Source organism: Pseudophryne corroboree (assembly GCF_028390025.1).
Source record: "Pseudophryne corroboree isolate aPseCor3 chromosome 3 unlocalized genomic scaffold, aPseCor3.hap2 SUPER_3_unloc_3, whole genome shotgun sequence".
NCBI lineage: Eukaryota > Metazoa > Chordata > Amphibia > Anura > Myobatrachidae > Pseudophryne > Pseudophryne corroboree.
The window spans coordinates 4,949,025-4,967,963 of NW_026967519.1; the positions used below are offsets into that span (position 1 = coordinate 4,949,025).

The 18,939-nt window shown below is 48.5% G+C and overlaps 2 protein-coding genes across 4 annotated transcripts in view; one reads left to right on the plus strand and one right to left on the minus strand.

Moving 5' to 3' along the window:
• LOC134984009 (uncharacterized) overlaps nucleotides 1–15,150 on the minus strand; it is a 202,211-nt gene extending 187,061 nt beyond the window's left edge. The window contains exons 1-5 of the mRNA XM_063949667.1: nucleotides 14,923–15,150; nucleotides 11,044–11,191; nucleotides 4,178–4,369; nucleotides 2,835–2,891; nucleotides 2,177–2,378 (exon numbers count right to left, since the gene is read on the minus strand). Coding sequence (XP_063805737.1) covers nucleotides 2,177–2,378; nucleotides 2,835–2,891; nucleotides 4,178–4,369; nucleotides 11,044–11,121 — 529 coding nt within the window. The 5' untranslated portion in view covers nucleotides 11,122–11,191; nucleotides 14,923–15,150. The remainder of the gene's footprint in view (nucleotides 1–2,176; nucleotides 2,379–2,834; nucleotides 2,892–4,177; nucleotides 4,370–11,043; nucleotides 11,192–14,922) is intronic.
• LOC134983934 (zinc finger protein OZF-like) overlaps nucleotides 15,051–18,939 on the plus strand; it is a 34,820-nt gene continuing 30,931 nt past the window's right edge. For 2 of the 3 annotated variants that reach the window (XM_063949542.1, XM_063949545.1), the window contains exon 1: nucleotides 15,215–15,301. The gene's annotated coding sequence lies outside the window, so the exon portion shown is untranslated. Of the gene's footprint in view, nucleotides 15,302–18,939 lie in introns of all 3 variants that reach the window. The other variant, XM_063949543.1, reaches the window with a different exon arrangement.

An 18,939-nucleotide genomic window follows, 5' to 3' on the forward strand; every position in this document is an offset into this window, starting at 1 on the left:
TAAAGGGCCTAATTCAGGTTGGATCGCAGTTTGCGATCCGAACGCAAATAATGAAAAAAAGATCCTGTGCATTTACTGCGAGGGGGGGGGGCGCAGAAAATGTGGTCGCTTCTGCCTGTCAATCAAGCAGAGGAGGTCACGGGGCGGGCAGCCGACCAGCGCCTGTGCCCGCATTTTCTGAGGGGGCCCGCAGAATATGTTGTCGCGCGGGCGACGCTACGTTTCCACGGAGGAGACGGAGCATTGCAGGGACGGTCAAATGGGGGCAGTGCGGCAGGAACGGGGGCGTGATAACGGTGGCTGCGTGACGTCACACCCACCACCACGATTGAGAACATGGCCACGGGGCCAAAGATAAAAGAAGGCACGTTTTTGACCCCCAAATCAGGAAACTGCTTACGGATAAAATATTTAACGCTAAATAAACAGAAACTGAGTCTGCTGCTTGGTCCTGCTTCAAAGCTGCGGTGCGCGGATTCGTGGGGAAAAGAAGAGAGGCCGACTACGTGTCCATCGTGAAGGACCTATTGGACAACTACAAGAATATAGGTTGAAGACTGTCACTTAAACTTTTCTTTTTCCCCCATCTAGACTTATTTCTGCACAACCTGGGTAATGTAAGTGATGAACAGAGGGACGTTTTCACTAAGACAATCTGATAAAGGAGCATCGCTACCATGGACGCTGAGACCTTCAATGATGGGAACTACGGCTGGTTCCAACATTCTATTTCCCTAAGGCAAAGTGACTTTTCATTTTAGCTTTTATTAATAATTACGTTACTGCAAATTTGGATAGTTAAGAGTATCTGACGTTTAGTTTTTGCAGTTTTAAAGCATTTATGTAGTTTTATTATTACACTGATTTATAGATACAAGGAGATTTATGGTAGACTTAGTTAAATCTCTTTCTGCGAGGTACACTGGAGTCCACAGGGAATAACAAGGCTAAAGCTTTGACTGTTCCCAGGATGCCTTGCACCGCCTCCTCTATAGCCCCGCCTCCAGGCACTGGAGCTCAGTTTTGTTAACCAGTCTAATTCAGTAGCAGGTAAAAGAGACAGTAGATGTTAGTCACATAGAACCACATTCTCACGACAGGATAAGGTACCAGCGGCTAATGTCATATAAACCCAAAGAAGCTAAGTGCGTCAGGGTGGGCGCCCTGTGGAATCCAGTGTACCTCGCAGAAAGAGATGTAACTATGGTAAGTCTACCATAACTCTCCTTTTCTGCAGCGGGGTACACTGGTATTCCACAGGGAAACATCAGGTATGAACTAAAGCAGTTAATCATGGGAGGGGACACACAGATGTCCTAGAGAGGACACAACATGTGGCAGCCCAGATAGAGGATAACTATCACATGTGGTAGAAAAGAAAGGATTCATGTGTCAGGTCACACGGCATCTAATCCTATTGCTCAATGATGGGATCACCTTGGTAATGTCTTCTGTACTGATGTATGAGATACACCAGAGAGTGTGGGGAGGAGACTGGTCAGATCTCTGGGCTGGTAACACACAGTGACATGATGTGAGGGGGAGAGCAGGAGTATAATAGGGGATGATGGCTTCTGATGTATGAGATACACCAGAGAGTGTGGGGAGGAGACTGGTCAGATCTCTGGGCTGGTAACACACAGTGACATGATGTGAGGGGGAGAGCAGGAGTATAATAGGGGCTGATGGCTCCTGGTGTATGAGATACACCAGAGAGTGTGGGGAGGAGACTGGTCAGATCTCTGGGCTGGTAACACACAGTGACATGATGTGAGGGGGAGAGCAGGAGTATAATAGGGGCTGATGGCTCCTGATGTATGAGATACACCAGAGAGTGTGGGGAGGATACTGGTCAGATCTCTGGGCTGGTAACACACAGTGACATGATGTGAGGGGGAGAGCAGGAGTATAATAGGGGCTGATGGCTCCTGATGTATGAGATACACCAGAGAGTGTGGGAGGAGACTGGTCAGATCTCTGGGCTGGTAACACACAGTGACATGATGTGAGGGGGAGAGCAGGAGTATAATAGGGGCTGATGGCTCCTGACTCTCCTACTGGGCAGGTACATTTCCCTCATTAGTCTATAGTGTCAGAGGAGGGTGTAGGATAAGACATTGCTGTAGTGACAGAACAAGGAGAATATGTGACTCTGTACTTAGTGATTATTACTCACCTATGCTGATACCTGTAGGGATTTCCTCCTCCTTACACTGCTGATCACCCCTCACATACGTCTCTTCCTCCTTTATATTTTCTACCTTAAGATCAGTTCCATACACCTTTGTTTCTCCCTCTGTATCTTCTGCGTTAATATCAGTCGCATACGTTTCTTCTTCTCCTAGACTTTCTGCCTTAATATTAGTCAGATCTTCGCCCTAAAAAACCCATATAAAAAGTAAACACTTTATTAATGTCAGATTTTATCTATTCAGAGTAATCAGGAGACGATCAGAGTATTAGACACACACAGCTTCTGTATAGATCATATAGTGTAATGGTTCTCAGTCACTCCCCGCCTGGTCACCCCTTTACAGTCCATATGTGTTATTTGTATCCAGAAAAATTGTAAAGAAATAAATTTGTAATATAACTGCTATTATATAAAACATTTAGTGTAATTATATATAACATCAATACATATGCAATAAACAAAATTGATTCAAAAATTAAAAACACAATAAAATGATCGCCCATCTACATTTCTCACATAATTTATGGAAAATATAGCATGTACAGTAAAACTGGGGACACTAATACCCCTGGTATATAACAGACACAGTGAAAATACTTTGCCATAATAATATTTGATGAGACCAGAAATTCCCACCTACCTGATCCTCCTGTGGGACACTGTGATTCTCCTCTCCTCTGTCTATATACTCCCACTCCTGCATGGAGATAAGACACACACAATGATACAGTCATCACCCAGACATTCCCTGGTGTTACTGTATAATGTCCCATTCCCAGCAGTCACCTCTCCAGTCATCACCCAGACATTCCCTGGTGTTACTGTATAATGTCCCATTCCCAGCAGTCACCTCTCCAGTCATCACCCAGACACATCCCCTGGTGTTACTGTATAATGTCCCATTCCCAGCAGTCACCTCTCCAGTCATCACCCAGACACATCCCCTGGTGTTACTGTATAATGTCCCATTCCCAGCAGTCACCTCTCCAGTCATCACCCAGACACATCCCCTGGTGTTACTGTATAATGCCCCATTCCCAGCAGTCACCTCTCCAGTCATCACCCAGACACATCCCCTGGTGTTACTGTATAATGCCCCATTCCCAGCAGTCACCTCTCCAGTCATCACCCAGACACATTCCCTGGTGTTACTGTATAATGTCTTATTCCCAGCAGTCACCTCTCCAGTCATCACCCAGACACATCCCCTAGTGTTACTGTATAATGCCCCATTCCCAGCAGTCACCTCTCCAGTCATCACCCAGACACATCCCCTGGTGTTACTGTATAATGTCCCATTCGCAGCAGTCACGTCTCCAGTCATCACCCAGACACATCCCCTGGTGTTACTGTATAATGCCCCATTCCCAGCAGTCACCTCTCCAGTCATCACCCAGACACATCCCCTGGTGTTACTGTATAATGTCCCATTCCCAGCAGTCACGTCTCCAGTCATCACCCAGACACATCCCCTGGTGTTACTGTATAATGCCCCATTCCCAGCAGTCACATCTCCAGTCATCACCCAGACACATTCCCTGGTGTTACTGTATAATGCCCCATTCCCAGCAGTCACCTCTCCAGTCATCACCCAGACACATCCCCTGGTGTTACTGTATAATGTCCCATTCCCAGCAGTCACCTCTCCAGTCACATCCCCTGGTGTTACTGTATAATGTCCCATTCCCAGCAGTCACCTCTCCAGACACATCCCCTGGTGTTATTGTATAATGCCCCATTCCCAGCAGTCACCTCTCCAGACACATCCCCTGGTGTTACTGTATAATGTCCCATTCCCAGCAGTCACCTCTCCAGTCATCACCCAGACACATCCCCTGGTGTTACTGTATAATGTCCCATTCCCAGCAGTCACCCCTCCAGACACATCCCCTGGTGTTACTGTATAATGCCCCATTCCCAGCAGTCACCTCTCCAGTCACATCCCGTGGTGTTACTGTATAATGTCCCATTCCCAGCAGTCACCTCTCCAGTCAGCAGCTGAATGATCTTGTTGGTGAGTTCCAGGATCTTCTGGTCAGTGTGTCTCTCATGTATCACTGAGTGAGGTGGAGGCACCGGGATGGGGCTCTGGGTCCTGCTCAGTCCTCCTGACACACGGGGATGGCTGCAAAGGGTCTTATGGTCTCCAGATGTGTTCTTCACTACAGTGTAAACCTATGTATTGGAAAAAATAGGATTTTAATTACCTACCAGCAAATCCTTTTTTCGTAGTCCGTAGGGGATACTGGGAACTGGATACTGGGATACTGGAGTATAGACAGGTCCACTAGGAGCCATGGGCACTAAGAAATTGATAGTGTGTGCTTGCTCCTGCCTCTATGCCCCTCCTACCAGACTCAGTCTTGGATACTGTGCCCGAGGAGACGGACATACTTTGAGAGAAGGATAGATAAGGAAAGTGGTGAGATTACGAACCAGCACACACAAAAACAAGAGAAAAGCCATGCTAACCAAACATGAAACAGGAACAGCAACGGCTGAACCAAACAACATTACTTAACTAAGTAATATTGCACGAAGAACGAAGCACTAGGCAGGCGCCCAGTATCCCCCATGGACTACAAGAAAAGGATTTACCGGTAGGTAACTAAAATCCTATTTTCTCTTACGTCCTAGAGGATACTGGGGTTCCATTTAGTACCATAGAGAAGTACCAAACCTCTCAAACCAGGTGGGAGAGTGCTGAGGTTCCTGCAGAACTGACTGCCCAAACTGAAGGTCGTCAGAGGCCAAAGTATCAAACTTGTAAAACTTTGCAAACGTGTGCGAACCTGACCAAGTACAGATGGAGCCAAGCTCAACTAGGCTTTTCTGCTGTACTTAGGAGCACCAAGGCTTATTAGCATAAGCCTTTCCTCTATTGTTCTCAGCTGCAATACAATACAGAGAGAACAATACAGCATGGGAATGAGTCCGACTGCCCTAAAGGCAAAGATGAGGAGGGCTCCATCTGTAGCTGCCCGGCAGAGCTGTAAAGCCAAGACACCACGTGCAGCCACCCAAGAAGAACCCACCGACCTAGTAGAGTGGGGGCTGTACAGATTCTGGAACTGGCAAATCTGCTGTGGAATAAGCTTGCTGGATAGTGAGCCTGATCCAGCGTGCAATTGACTGCTTTGAAGCAGCACACACAATTTTATTGGGATCATAGAGAACGAACAGCGAGTCAGATTTCCTGTGACGAGCTGTTCTCTTTACATACACCTTCAAAGTCAAAGCCCTCACAACATCCAAAGACTTTGAAGTAGCAGAGGTGTCAGTAACAACCGGAACCACAATAGGTTGGTTGATGTGAAACGCAGACACCACCTTAGGAAGAAAATGCTGACGAGTTCTGAGTTCAGCTCTATCTTCATGGAAAATCAGGTAGAGGCTCTTGTGAGACAACGCCCCTAGCTCCGACACACGTCTTGCTGAAGTCAAGGCCAACAGTGTGACGGTCTTCCATGTAAGGTACTTTACGTCAACCTCCTGTAACGGTTCAAACCAGTCTGATTGGAGGAACTGCAGCACGAAATGGAGATCCCAAGGTGCAGTGGGAGGCACAAAGGGAGGTTGGATGTGCAGAACACCTTTCAAGAACGTCTGGACCTCAGGGAGAGAAGCCAATTGTTTGTGAAAGAAAATAGACAAGGCCGAAATCTTTACTGTGGGCATAGGCCCACATCCACTCCTGACTGCAGAAAAAGCAGGAAACGTCCCAGATGAAATTCCACAGCAGAATATGGTCTGCTCTCAGACCAAGAGACATATTTCTTCCAAATACGTTGATAATGTTTAGACGTTACCCCCTTCCTGGCTAGAACCATAGTCGGGATAACCTTGTCAGGAATCCCTCTCCTGGCTAGAATCAGCTGTTCAACTTCCATGCCGTTAAACATAGCCGCGGTAAGTCTTGATAGACAAACGGGCTCTGTTGCAGAAGATCCCCACAAAGAGGTAGAGGCCACAGATCTTTGAGAAGCATCTCAAGAAGATCCGCATATCAGGCCCTTCATGGCAATGAGGATTGTTTGAACCTTTTCCCTTTTTATTTTTTTTGAATTCTTGGGATCAGAGGAAGTGGAGGAAACACGTACACTAGCTAGTAAACCCACGGAGTTGTCAGAGAGTCTACCGCCACTGCTTGTGGGTCCCTCGACCTGGAACAATACCACTTGAGCTTCTTGTTGAGTCGAGAGGCCATCATGTTGATTTGTGGATATCCCCACCGATGTGTCAACCATCGGAACATCGCCGGGTGGAGGCCCCACTCCCCCGGGTGCAAGTCGTGTCTGCTGAGGAAGTCCGCTTCCCAGTAGTCTACTCCCGGAATGAAGACCGCTGACAACGCCGCGGTGTGTTTTTCCGCCCAAAGAATTCTTGACACCTCTGAAATTGCTGCTCTGCTTTTCGTCCCGCCCTATCGGTTTATGTACGTCACTGCTGTCAAATTGTCCAACTGGACCTGAATGAGCTGATTTTGAAGAAGAGATGTGCCATGCAGAAGGGCGTTGTATATAGCCCTGAGTTCCAGGATGTTTATTGGAAGGACGACTTCCTGATGGTCAACATCATCCCTGAAACTGCACCCCCTGGGTGACTGCGCCCCAACCTCTGAGGCTTGCGTCTGTGGTCAGCAGAATCCAATTCTGAATCCCGTACCGCCGACCCTCGACTAGGTGAGAAGTCCAAAGACACCACAGGAGGGAGATCCTGGCTTTTGCCGACAGACCGATCTTTTGGTGCATGTGAAGATGCGATCCAGACCATTTTTCCAACAGATCTAGTTGGAAGGGCCTTTGCATGAAACCTTCCGTACTGAAGCGCCTCATAAGAAGCCACCATTTTCCCCAGAAGGCGAATGCACAGATGCACCAAGATCCAGGTTGGCTTCAGGACAGCCCGAACCATCGATTGGATTACCATTGCCTTTTCCAAGGGAAGGAACACTTTCTGAGACTCTGTGTCCAGTATCATTCCCAGGAAAGGTAGCCACTGTGTTGGTTCTAGGTGAGATTTTGGAAGCTTCAAAATCGACCCGTGATCCATGAGCAGTCTAGTTGAGGCCAATGCTGTGCAACAACCGCTTCATGGATGGTGCCTTTAGCAGAAGATCATCCAGGTACGGAATTATGTTCACTCCCTGTTTGCGGAGTAGAAACATCATCTCTGCCATCACTTTGGTGAACACCCTCTGTGCCGTGGAGAGACCAATTGGCAGAGCCTGGAACTGGTAGTGACAGTCCCGTAGTGCAAACCATGGATAAGCCTGATGAGGCTGCCAGATCGGAATGTGAAGGTACGCATCCTTGATATCCAGAGACACTTCCTCCAGACCTGAGATCACAGCTCTCAGAGACTCCGTCTTGAATTTGAACACTCATAAAGTACGGGTTCAACGACTTGAGGTTCAGAATCGGTCTTACCAAACTGTCTGGTTTCGGTACTACAAACAAATTGGAATAGTAACCCTTGTTTTGCAGAGGAGGTGGAACTGGAACAATGACCTGAGTCTGTACCAGTTTTTGAATGGCGTCCTGTAAAGTTATACTTGCCTCTTGTGAAACTGGCAAGCCTGATTTGAAGAATCTGTGAGGTGGGAGCTCCTGGAACTCCAGTCTGTAGCCCTGGGAAATAAGATCTATGACCCAGGGATCCTGGCACGAACTTGTCCAGATATGACTGAAGAATTTTAGCCGGGTTCTCATCTGCCAGTCTTCCAGGCATCGCGGTCCACCATCATGCTGAAGGTTTTGAGGAAGCAGAGCTTAAGGCTTGTTCCCTAAACTTGGCAGCCCGAAAGAACTGTAAATTGGGACCCGAGTAGGCCTTCCTAGCTGGGGAAGCTGCAGAAGAAAGGTATGTGGACATACCCGCAGTATCTTTGGAGATCCATTTGTCTAGTTCATCTTCAAATAAGGCCTCGCCTGTGAAGGGGAGGCCTTCCACGCCTTTCCTGCAGTCCGCATCCGCAGTCCACTGGCGTATTTATAGCCCCCTGCATGCAGACACTGCCACAGCCATAGTGTATGCATTAAGCAAGCCTATTTCTTTTATGGCTTCCACCATAAAATTTGCAAAGTCCTGTATATGCTGTAGGAACAAGATATCCTCCTCCTGAGGCAAGGTGTCTAACCCTTCAATCAGGTTACCAGACCATGTGGCAATGACTCTTGTAATCCACCCACATGTTATAGTGGGTCTCTGGGCCACCCCAGCAGCTGTGTACAAGGATTTGAGTGTAGTCTCAATTTTATGATCAGCCGTGTCCTTTAGGGAGGCTGCCCCCGGGACAGGCAATACAATTTTTCTTGAAAGCCTGGATACTGATGCATCCACTATCGGTGGATTTTCCCATTTTTTTCCTATCCTCATGAGGAAAAGGAAAGGACGATATCAACCATTTAGGGATTTGAAATTTCCTATCAGGACTAACCCACGGTTCTTCGAACAGACAATTAAGTTCCTTTGACACAGGAAAAGTGGCTGAGGATTTATTTTTTATATTAAAATGAGCTGCACTGGCCAGGAGCTACAGTACTCCTTAAGTACAAAAGCATCGTTACTGTGCTGGGCGTCCCCCCGCATGTCAGTGTGACTGATCATAGATGTGCTAAAGTTAGCACATCTACAATCACGTCTGAATTAAGGCCACAGTCTCTTTTCATAAACTTAGTCATAGATGGTCTTAAGTACTGCATCTCGTTCTCGATCTGAAATAACTTAGTAGAGATTGTGGAAATCATTCCCCTAATGGAGTCCAGCCATGCTGGTTTTGCCCCACTAGCTTGGGAAGGGACACTACACTGAGTACACACTAGTAAACCTCCTGGAGAAGAGGAACACTGTGCCTTACATGAAACACACTAGTCTGACATAATGTACCAGTGACAGCACACACACACAGGAAAAGGTTAAATGTACAATGAACCCACAAAGAGCCCTTCCAGGGAGACACAGAGGGAGTATGGAAACAGCACACGGCGCCCTTAACGCTAATGCCAAGCTTAGCCGGGTCGTAGACGAAGTACCTAGATTAGGGACTTCGTACTCTAATAAGCGCTCTCTCCCTGCTATGACCTCCTGGTACTGCTGAGGTAATCTGGAGCCTCTTCGGAGGAGCTGCGCATCCCTGTCAGTCAGCGTCTGTGTGTGTCAGCTGCAGAGGGAAAACGGCACTGGTGAGCTGCTGGATCCGCTCATATTGAAGCCCCGCCCCTTCAATGGCACACTGTCTTCCCACTCTTTTTTATACTGGCTGTATGTGTCTAAGTGCATAAAATGGAGACAGACTCCTTTTATGGCTTTGTTGCTAGTCTGGGAACTGTGTCCGCTGTTCAACTTCTGTGTCCTTACATCACGGGATATGCAGTCCACCCCGTTTAGAAGCTGTGCGTCTCCATACCTTCATGCCACCATAATGGCTGGCGACCCGCAAACCGGGACGCCAGTTTAGTACTCACCACTCTTCTTTCTTCTGGCTCTGTTAGGGGTGGCGGTATGCTGCAGGAATGTATGCTCATCGTGGTGGGGTTTGCGAATAGGAGCTAGTTTCCTGTCGGCGGGAAACGGGACCATGAGAGAGGTTGGGACGTTTTCCCCCCTAAGTCCCACGAAGCAGGCAGGCTGGTACCATCCAGTCCTGCCTGAAAATAACAAACACCGAAAATAAATACAGAAAACTCTTCAGGGGATTCCAGAGATGTGACCGGCTCCTCTGGGCATATTTTCTAAACTGAATCTGGTAGGAGGGGCATAGAGGGAGGAGCCAGCGCACACTATCAATTTCTTAAAGTGCCCATGGCTTCTAGTGGACCCATCTATACTCCATGGTACTAAATAGATTCCCAGTATCCCCTATGACGTAAGAGAAAACACTATCACTGCTAACACTTTTAGATTCCCTCACCTCACCAGTCATGTCCCTGTATTATTACTATAGATATGTGATAACACTGTGACACTCCCAGAACCCCTCACCTCCCCAGTCATGTCCCTGTATTATTACTATAAATATAAGGTCACAGTGACACTCCCAGATCCCTTCACCTCCCCAGTCATGCCCCTGTATTATTACTATAGAGATAAGTAATGACACTGTGACACTTCCAGATCCACTCACCTCCCCAGTCATGCCCCTGTATTATTACTATAGATATAAGTGATGTCACAGTGACACTCCCAAACCCCCTCACCGCCCCAGTCATGCCCCTGTATTATTACTATAGATATAAGTGATGTCACTGTGACACTCCCATATCCACTCATCTCCCCAGTCATGCCCCTGTATTATTACTATAGATATAAGTGATGTCACAGTGACACTCCCAGACCCCCTCACATCCCCAGTCATGCCCCTGTATTATTACTATAAATATAATTGGTCACAGTGACACTCCCAGATCCCTTCACCTCCCCAGTCATGCCCCTGTATTATTACTATAGATACGTGATGACACTGTGACACTCCCAGATACACTCACCTCCCCAGTCATGCCCCTGTATTATTACTATAGATATAAGTGATGTCACTGTGACACTCCCATATCCACTCATCTCCCCAGTCATGCCCCTGTATTATTACTATAGATATAAGTGATGTCACAGTGACACTCCCAGACCCCCTCACATCCCCAGTCATGCCCCTGTATTATTACTATAAATATAAGTGGTCACAGTGACGCTCCCAGATCCCTTCACCTCCCCAGTCATGCCCCTGTATTATTACTATAGAGATAAGTGATGACACTGTGACACTCCCAGATCCCCTCACATCCCCAGTCTTGTCCCTGTATTATTACTACAGATAAAAGTGATGTCATTGTGACACTCCCAGATCCCCTCACCTCTCCAGTCAGCAGGTAGATGATCTCCAGGGTGAGATTTAGTATCCTCTCAGTTGTGTGACTCCTGTCCTTGTCCATCCTCAGTGTCTTAGGCACGACACAGCTCACCCTCTTATAACAAGGATCGGACTCCTCACTACCCAGATGTCTAGGAGTAAATATTATTATGAAAAGCTATTTATTAATAGTTATGTATGTAGTGTGAACATATTAGGCATTGCTTTACAGGAAATATCCAGTAATTCACATCTGTCCCTGCTGCAGTGGAGCTTACAATCTACATGTTCTGCCACATGGACACCCCCACACACTAGGGGTATTTCTGAAATAAACCGACTAACCTACCAGTATGTGCTTGGAGTTAGGAAGGAAACCATAGCACAGAGAAAAAGCCAATGCAAACATGAGGAGAACGTACAAAATCGACACAGACATGGCCTTGGTCAGGAATTTAATTTACGACCCCAGTGCTGTGAAGTAGTAATGCTGGCCACTACACAATTATGTTGCCCATATAAACCTAAGAGTACAGAGAGTGACCACTAATTCCCCTAATTGCCACAGCCTCCGAGTCTTGGTCAGTGTTTCTCAGAAGTTTCTCTGACTCAGTTTCCTAGAGCTGCTCAGTGACCATCACACGGCATTGCTGGAGGTTACACCAATGGTCCTCTCGTGGCCAAGAGTTTTAGACCTCTAAGACACATATCTGATGCAATTTTCCTAAGCAAGTGGACCTGCTCCGTGAATAAGGGGAGTGCAGCGGGGGTTACACCAACACTCCCAGGAGCCTCTATTAGTGATTTTGAAACCATGGTTGGCGTGAGCCTTCCTGGATTAGATGGTTAATAGTCCTCTCCCTAGATATGATGATGATGTTGCCCCCCCCTTGTTCGAAGTAGAAATAAGCTTAGACTCTCACCTCTGATACTATTGCCTTCAATATCTTATAGTTCAGAAGAGCCTGGGTTAATTCAAAGGACATTCATGCTCCACAATTGGTGAAGAGGTTCCATGCGAAGTTCACCCTCAAGGCCAAAGAGTGCCCAGGGGTCTCTCCTCAAAGAGTGAGTGCTGTCACAAAGTGGCATAGCCTTCCTTGCCGAATATTCACAAACAAGCCTTGGTGCTCCGGTTTCTGGCTCCCTGCAGGAGATTCCACTTCAGCAAGCCAGGCTACTCCAGCTACAGCAGCAAGGTCTCCTCATTCTCAGAGGGTGTCCCGGCGTTCACGAGCAGTTCTTCCTGCTGGCACCAACTGATGGGCGCCACCATATGGGTATAGCTCACCTGACTGCAGATCAGCCAATTGGAAGCCAGCTTGAGTCACCTGCCATTAGTAACCAATCCAAGGATACCCAGGGGTATAATGCTAGTTCTCAGAGACTTTCAAATTGCCAGAGCAATAATGTTACCAGTCCTGCTGTGTTGGTGATCTGAGATTCCCTGCAGTTACTTCTCCAGCATAGCGACTCCAGTGAGGTTACCATCTCCAGCACTCCTGGCTCAAGTGCACTCCAGTTCCATCCCGGTGTCCAAGTGCATTCTGGTTCCATCCCTGTGTCCAAGTAGATTCCGGTTCTTTCCTGGTGTCTGGGTAGATTACAGTTCCATCCTAGTGTCAAAGTGCATTCTGGTTCAGTCTCAATATCCTAGAGCATTTTGGTTCCATCCCGATGTCCAAGTGCATTCGGGTACTGTCCCGGTGTACAAGTCTATCCCAGTTCTATCCCATTCTCCAAGTGTATTCTGGTTCAACCCTGGTCTCGAGAGTATTCTGTTCAGGTTATTTTTAGGAGTTTCCACTACAAAATGATGCAGTTTTCATGTAAAGCGGTTCAGAAGCTTTGGTGCCAACTTGGAACAGATAGAGACGCAACGTTCATGTTCTTATAATATTAGTATAACTTTGTGACACCTACTCTCTGAGGTCAATATAACAATGTTATATGCATTTTAAAGCTGGGTGGAATATTTTTCAAAAAGTACTTTTTGATAGTGTGATTTATGTAAGGAACTTTTGAACAGTGAAGGACTTGATGACAGAGAGTAATGTGAGGAGGGATCCTGTCACTGGTGCTGTGGGGAGAGAGTGGCGATGAGAGAGACGGTCAGTGACAGGAGAGGACAGAGTGTAATGTGAGGAGGGATCCTGTCACTGGCACTTTGGGGAGTGACACTGAGAGGGACGGTCAGTCAGTACAGCAGTGACAGGAGAGGACAGAGAGTAATGTGAGGAGGGATCATGTCACTGGTGCTGTGGGGAGAGAGTGACGCTGAGAGGGACAGTCAGTCAGTACAGCAGTGACAGGAGAGGACAGAAAGTAATGTGAGGAAGGATCCTGTCACTGGTGCTGTGGGGAGAATGGTGCTGAGAGGGACAGTCAGCCAGTACAGCAGTGACAGGAGTGGACAGAGAGTAATGTGAGGAAGGATCCTGTCACTGGCACTGTGGGGAGAGAGTGACGCTGAGAGGGACGGTCAGTCAATACAGCAGTGACAGGAGCGGACAGAGTGTAATGTGAGGAAGGATCCTGTCACTGGTGCTGTGGGGAGAGAGTGACGCTGAGAGGGACAGTCAGTCAATACAGCAGTGACAGGAGCGGACAGAGAGTAATGTGAGGAAGGGTCCTGTCACTGGTGCTGTGGAGAGAATGGTGCTGAGAGGGACAGTCAGTCAGTACAGCAGTGACAGGAGTGGACAGAGAGTAATGTGAGGAAGGATCCTGTCACTGGCACTGTGGGGAGAGAGTGACGCTGAGAGGGACGGTCAGTCAATACAGCAGTGACAGGAGCGGACAGAGTGTAATGTGAGGAAGGATCCTGTCACTGGTGCTGTGGGGAGAGAGTGACGCTGAGAGGGACAGTCAGTCAATACAGCAGTGACAGGAGCGGACAGAGAGTAATGTGAGGAAGGGTCCTGTCACTGGTGCTGTGGAGAGAATGGTGCTGAGAGGGACAGTCAGTCAGTACAGCAGTGACAGGAGTGGACAGAGAGTTATGTGAGAAGGGATCCTGTCACTGGTGCTGTGGGGAGAGTGGTGCTGAGAGGGACAGTCAGTCAGTACAGCAGTGACAGGAGCTGACAAAAAAAATCTAAGTAAGAATACAGTCTATCTTAAACTATACCAGCAGTATCAGTGCACTAGGAGAGCTGCATCAGACATGTAACACCTCCCATCACAATGCAGCTGCAAAGGTCCGTACACATTAGACGATGTCGCTCTATGAGCGACGTCGTCTAATGTTTCCCCTCCCGTGCCGGCCAGCGGTCGACTGTACACACTGAGCGATATGACCGCTCATATCGCTCAGTGACATCACACCTCCGCCAGCCGTGCATGCAGGTCCTGGACGACAGTCCAGATCCTGCATGCATGCACTGCCGACACCGACGATCGTTGCGGACTCACGGGGTCGTACATCGGTAGTTGCTGGCGGCATACACACTTGCCGATAAAATGAGCGACGTCGCTCATTTTATCGGCAAGTGTGTATGGGCCTTAACACTATGACACAACAAGGACAGGCGGCCGATCCTAGTCAAGACCTGACTGCTACCTACCTCTGACCAGGGACCTGCTGAGATAGGGAAAGTTTGTAGGAAATTATACTATACATATATTTAAATAAAACTGTGTATAGTGGAACCTGAAGATGTACAGGCGGTAACCCTTGCCGCAGAGCACTAAGCCACACTTTGCAGTGACAAGAGACAGCGCGGTAGCAGTGAGGGGGTATGTATCCCTACCATGTATGCACACAGCGCTGATGCGCAGAACATTTCATCCCTGAGCTGCAGTCTGTCACCAACAGTAACTGTTATACACAGGGGCCAGCGCCATCTGTATTATAATCACATGACAGGAGATTGTAACCCACCTGCACTATGATGATAAAGTCTGCTCCACCTGCACTGCAACAAGGAATTAACAGGGGTGGGGGAAGGAATAACAGGGGGCACACGGGGCAGCACCTGGCGGTACAGGGAGCAGTACCTGGCGGTGTCACACACAGCGATGTCTCCCTGTCACCCGGGAGCAGAGGGCGGAGACCAGAGGGGAGGAGCGCGGGGACCTCACGGTGCAGAGCGGAAGCCGGGGTGGAACGCAGAGGGCGCAAATCAGGTGGACCGCAGAGGCCGGAAGTCAAGTGGAACGCACAGGCCGGAAGCCGGGTGAGTAACGGGATGCGGGTGAGGTTGACGTTGATTCTGTATCGGAGTGGGAGAGGAAAAAGTCGGGCCCGGGAGCCTCTGGGGGTGAGTCCGCACGGGGAGAGGTACAGTGAGGCACATACAGCTGGGATAGAGCTGGGACATGGCTTTTGCTGGCTAATGTCACCATTATCCGGCACCATGTGGCTATGAAGTAGGGATTTGGGGCTATGACCCCGATCGCATTACCTAGGACTGACCCCCCTACTGACTTCCCCATCTCCTCATATCACCCTCATTATACCTCACCTGGTTCCCCTATAATGCCTCATCTCTGCCTAATAATGGTCTCCTGCTATCCTGTAACCCTATTTCCTCTGTATGCCCCTCTCACCCCTCCCAGTGCCCATCCCACACCCACATATAGGTCACCCCATTGTGCCCATCTCACACCCACGTATTTTCACCCCATAGTGCCCATCTTACATCCACATATAGTTCACCCCATAGTGCCCATCTCACACCCACATATAGTTCACCCCATAGTGCCCATCTCACACCCACATATAATTCACCCCATAGTGCCCATCTGACAACCACATGTTACCCCATAACCTCATAGTGCCTAACATGCACCCACATTAAAGTTACCTCATAGTGTTCATCTACAACCCACATATAGGTCACCCCATAGTGCCCATCTAATGTCTACATATATGTCACCTCACAGCCTAATAGTGCCCATCTCTTACCCACATATAGGTCCCCTCTTAGTGCTCATCTAATACCATATAGGTAGTCTCATAACTTGATAATGCCTACTTATTGTCTCCATATAGGTCACTTTATAGCTTTATATTGCCCACCTCATATCCTTAAAATGGCCATCACGTAGCCTTGAGGGTATCCTGTCTATAGGTCGACACTCAATGGTCGACAGGTTCAAATGGTCGACATGATGGTGGTCAACACAACATTTTAAGATTTTTTTGCATTGTATTTAAACTTTTCATGCCATGCATGGGGACACGGTACCCTAATTGGAGTTCCCTCTGGTCTCACTGGCAAAAACAACAACAAAAAAGTAAAAAAAAAAAGTTGCAGACTTTTTTTTGTGTGGACCTTCTGTACCTGTTGACCTAATTACTTTAGTCATTATCAGAGGGAAGAGAGCAGGAGGGTGTGTGAGGAAATGAGGCTGGAGATGTAGGGGGAGCGGTGAGGTGGAGGTGAGGCGGCAGTCAGTTGCAGAGGGAAGAGAGCAGGAGGGGATGTGTGAGGAAATGAGGCTGGAGATGTAGGGGGAGCAGTGAGGTGGAGGTGAGGCGGCAGTCATTAGCAGAGGGAAGAGAGCAGGAGGAGTGTGTGAGGAAATTAGGCTGGAGATGTAGGGAAAGCGGTGAGGTGGAGGTGAGGTGGCAGTCATTAGCTGAGGGAAGAGAGCAGGAGGGTGTGTGAGAAAATTAGGCTGGAGATGTAGGGAAAGCGGTGAGGTGGAGGTGAGGCAGCAGTCATTAGCAGAGGGAAGAGAGCAGGAGGGGTGTGAGGAAATGAGGCTGGAGATGTAGGGAAAGCGGTGAGGTGGAGGTGAGGCAGCAGTCATTAGCAGAGGGAAGAGAGCAGGAGGGGTGTGAGGAAATGAGGCTGGAGATGTAGGGAAAGCGGTGAGGTGGAGGTGAGGCAGCAGTCATTAGCAGAGGGAAGAGAGCAGGAGGGGTGTGAGGAAATGAGGCTGGAGATGTAGGGAAAGCGGTGAGGTGGAGGTGAGGCAGCAGTCATTAGCAGAGGGAAGAGAGCAGGAGGGGTGTGAGGAAATGAGGCTGGAGATGTAGGGGGTGAGTTGGAGGTGAGGCTGCAGTCTTTAGCAGAGGGAAGAGAGCAGGAGGGGTGTGAGGAAATGAGGCTGGAGATGTAGGGGGTGAGGTGGAGGTGAGGCAGCAGTCATTAACTGAGGGAAGAGAGCAGGAGGGGATGTGTGAGGAAATGAGGCTGGAGATGTAGGGGGAGCGGTGAGGTGGAGGTGAGGCAGCAGTCAGTTGCAGAGGGAAGAGAGCAGGAGGGGATGTGTGAGGAAATGAGGCTGGAGATGTAGGGGGAGAGGTGAGGTGGAGGTGAGGCGGCAGTCATTAGCAGAGGGAAGAGAGCAGGAGCAAATGTGAGGAAATGAGGCTGGAGATGTAGGGGGAGTGGTGAGGTGGAGGTGAGGCGGCAGTCATTAGCAGAGGGAAGAGAGCAGGAGGGGTGTGAGGAAATGAGGCTGGAGATGTAGGGGGTGAGTTGGAGGTGAGGCAGCAGTCATTAGCAGAGGGAAGAGAGCAGGAGGGGATGTGTGAGGAAATGAGGCTGGAGATGTAGGGGGAGCGGTGAGGTGGAGGTGAGGCGGCAGTCATTAGCAGAGGGAAGAGAGCAGGAGCAAATGTGAGGAAATGAGGCTGGAGATGTAGGGGGAGTGGTGAGGTGGAGGTGAGGCGGCAGTCATTAGCAGAGGGAAGAGAGCAGGAGGGGTGTGAGGAAATGAGGCTGGAGATGTAGGGGGTGAGTTGGAGGTGAGGCTGCAGTCTTTAGCAGAGGGAAGAGAACAGGAGAGCGTGTGATGGACCGTGAGGATAAGACCGTTATACATGAGAGAGAAGAGTATGAATGTGTTTCTGAGTGGTAGTCGGAGTTAGTAGATTGACTTTTCAGTCACAGATACTGTGGGTGCAGTAGAGGTAGAGCAGAGAAAATGTGTCTGGCAGCAGAGTTGAGGTTAGGTTGGAGAGGGACGAGGTGGGAGTAAGGAATGCCAGAGAGGGAAACATTACAGGATACAAGGCAGGAAATGATGAGGTCATAAAGGAAAGTTTTAGTTGCTCCCAGGGTGAGGAGGGGCCTGATTCTGGAGAGAATGTGGAGATGGAAATGGCAGGATTGTAAAAGGGATTGGTTGTGTGGTGAGAAGGAAAGGGAAGAATCACGAGTGACACCTATACATCAGACTTGGGAAAGGGAAGAGAGTGAGCAGAAGGGTCTTGACTGGGTTAAAGTCTATTAGTTTAGTTTTCAAAATTTTGAGTTTCATTAAGCGATGGACTATCCAGGATGAAATGACTGACAGAAGGTGACAGAAAAGAGGACAAAGGGAGAGAGGTCCAGGGAAGAGATTGATTGCGTCTGCACAGAGTTAGTAGAGAAGGCCAAAGGACCAGCTAAAGGAAGACATGTATAGCGAGAAGAGAATGAAGCCAGGGACAGACCATTGGGGCACCCCGATGGGAAGGGAAGATGCAAGGGAGCTGGTTGTAAATACAGGGAAGGAGCAGTTGGACAGGTAGGAGGTCATCATGAGAGATCTGAGTTGTAAAGCCCAATGCAGTGGAGGGTTTGTAGGAGGAACGGGGGGATCAAACGGTGTCAGATGCTGCTGTGACGTCATAAGAATATTAGAGAAATGTCACAGGACACCGTGCTCATTCTGTGTCCTGTACACTGGCTGCATGTCTCTCTTATATAAGGTAAACTTGCTCATTTGTCCCTGACGAAAGTTTACATGAACAGTGAAACATTGGAATAACTTTTCCTAATTATGGAGTTAGTTAGTTAGTTAGTTAGATACATACAAAATATATAGAGAGGGTTTGTCGCACCACAATTGTCCACATTCTAGTGGATTCAGTTCCCTCCAAGGGAGAAGAAAACAAGGCCTGCACATTCTACACCTCCTGCAGTGGAGAGTTAGATCTCCGGGTTTTCTGAGTTGTGCA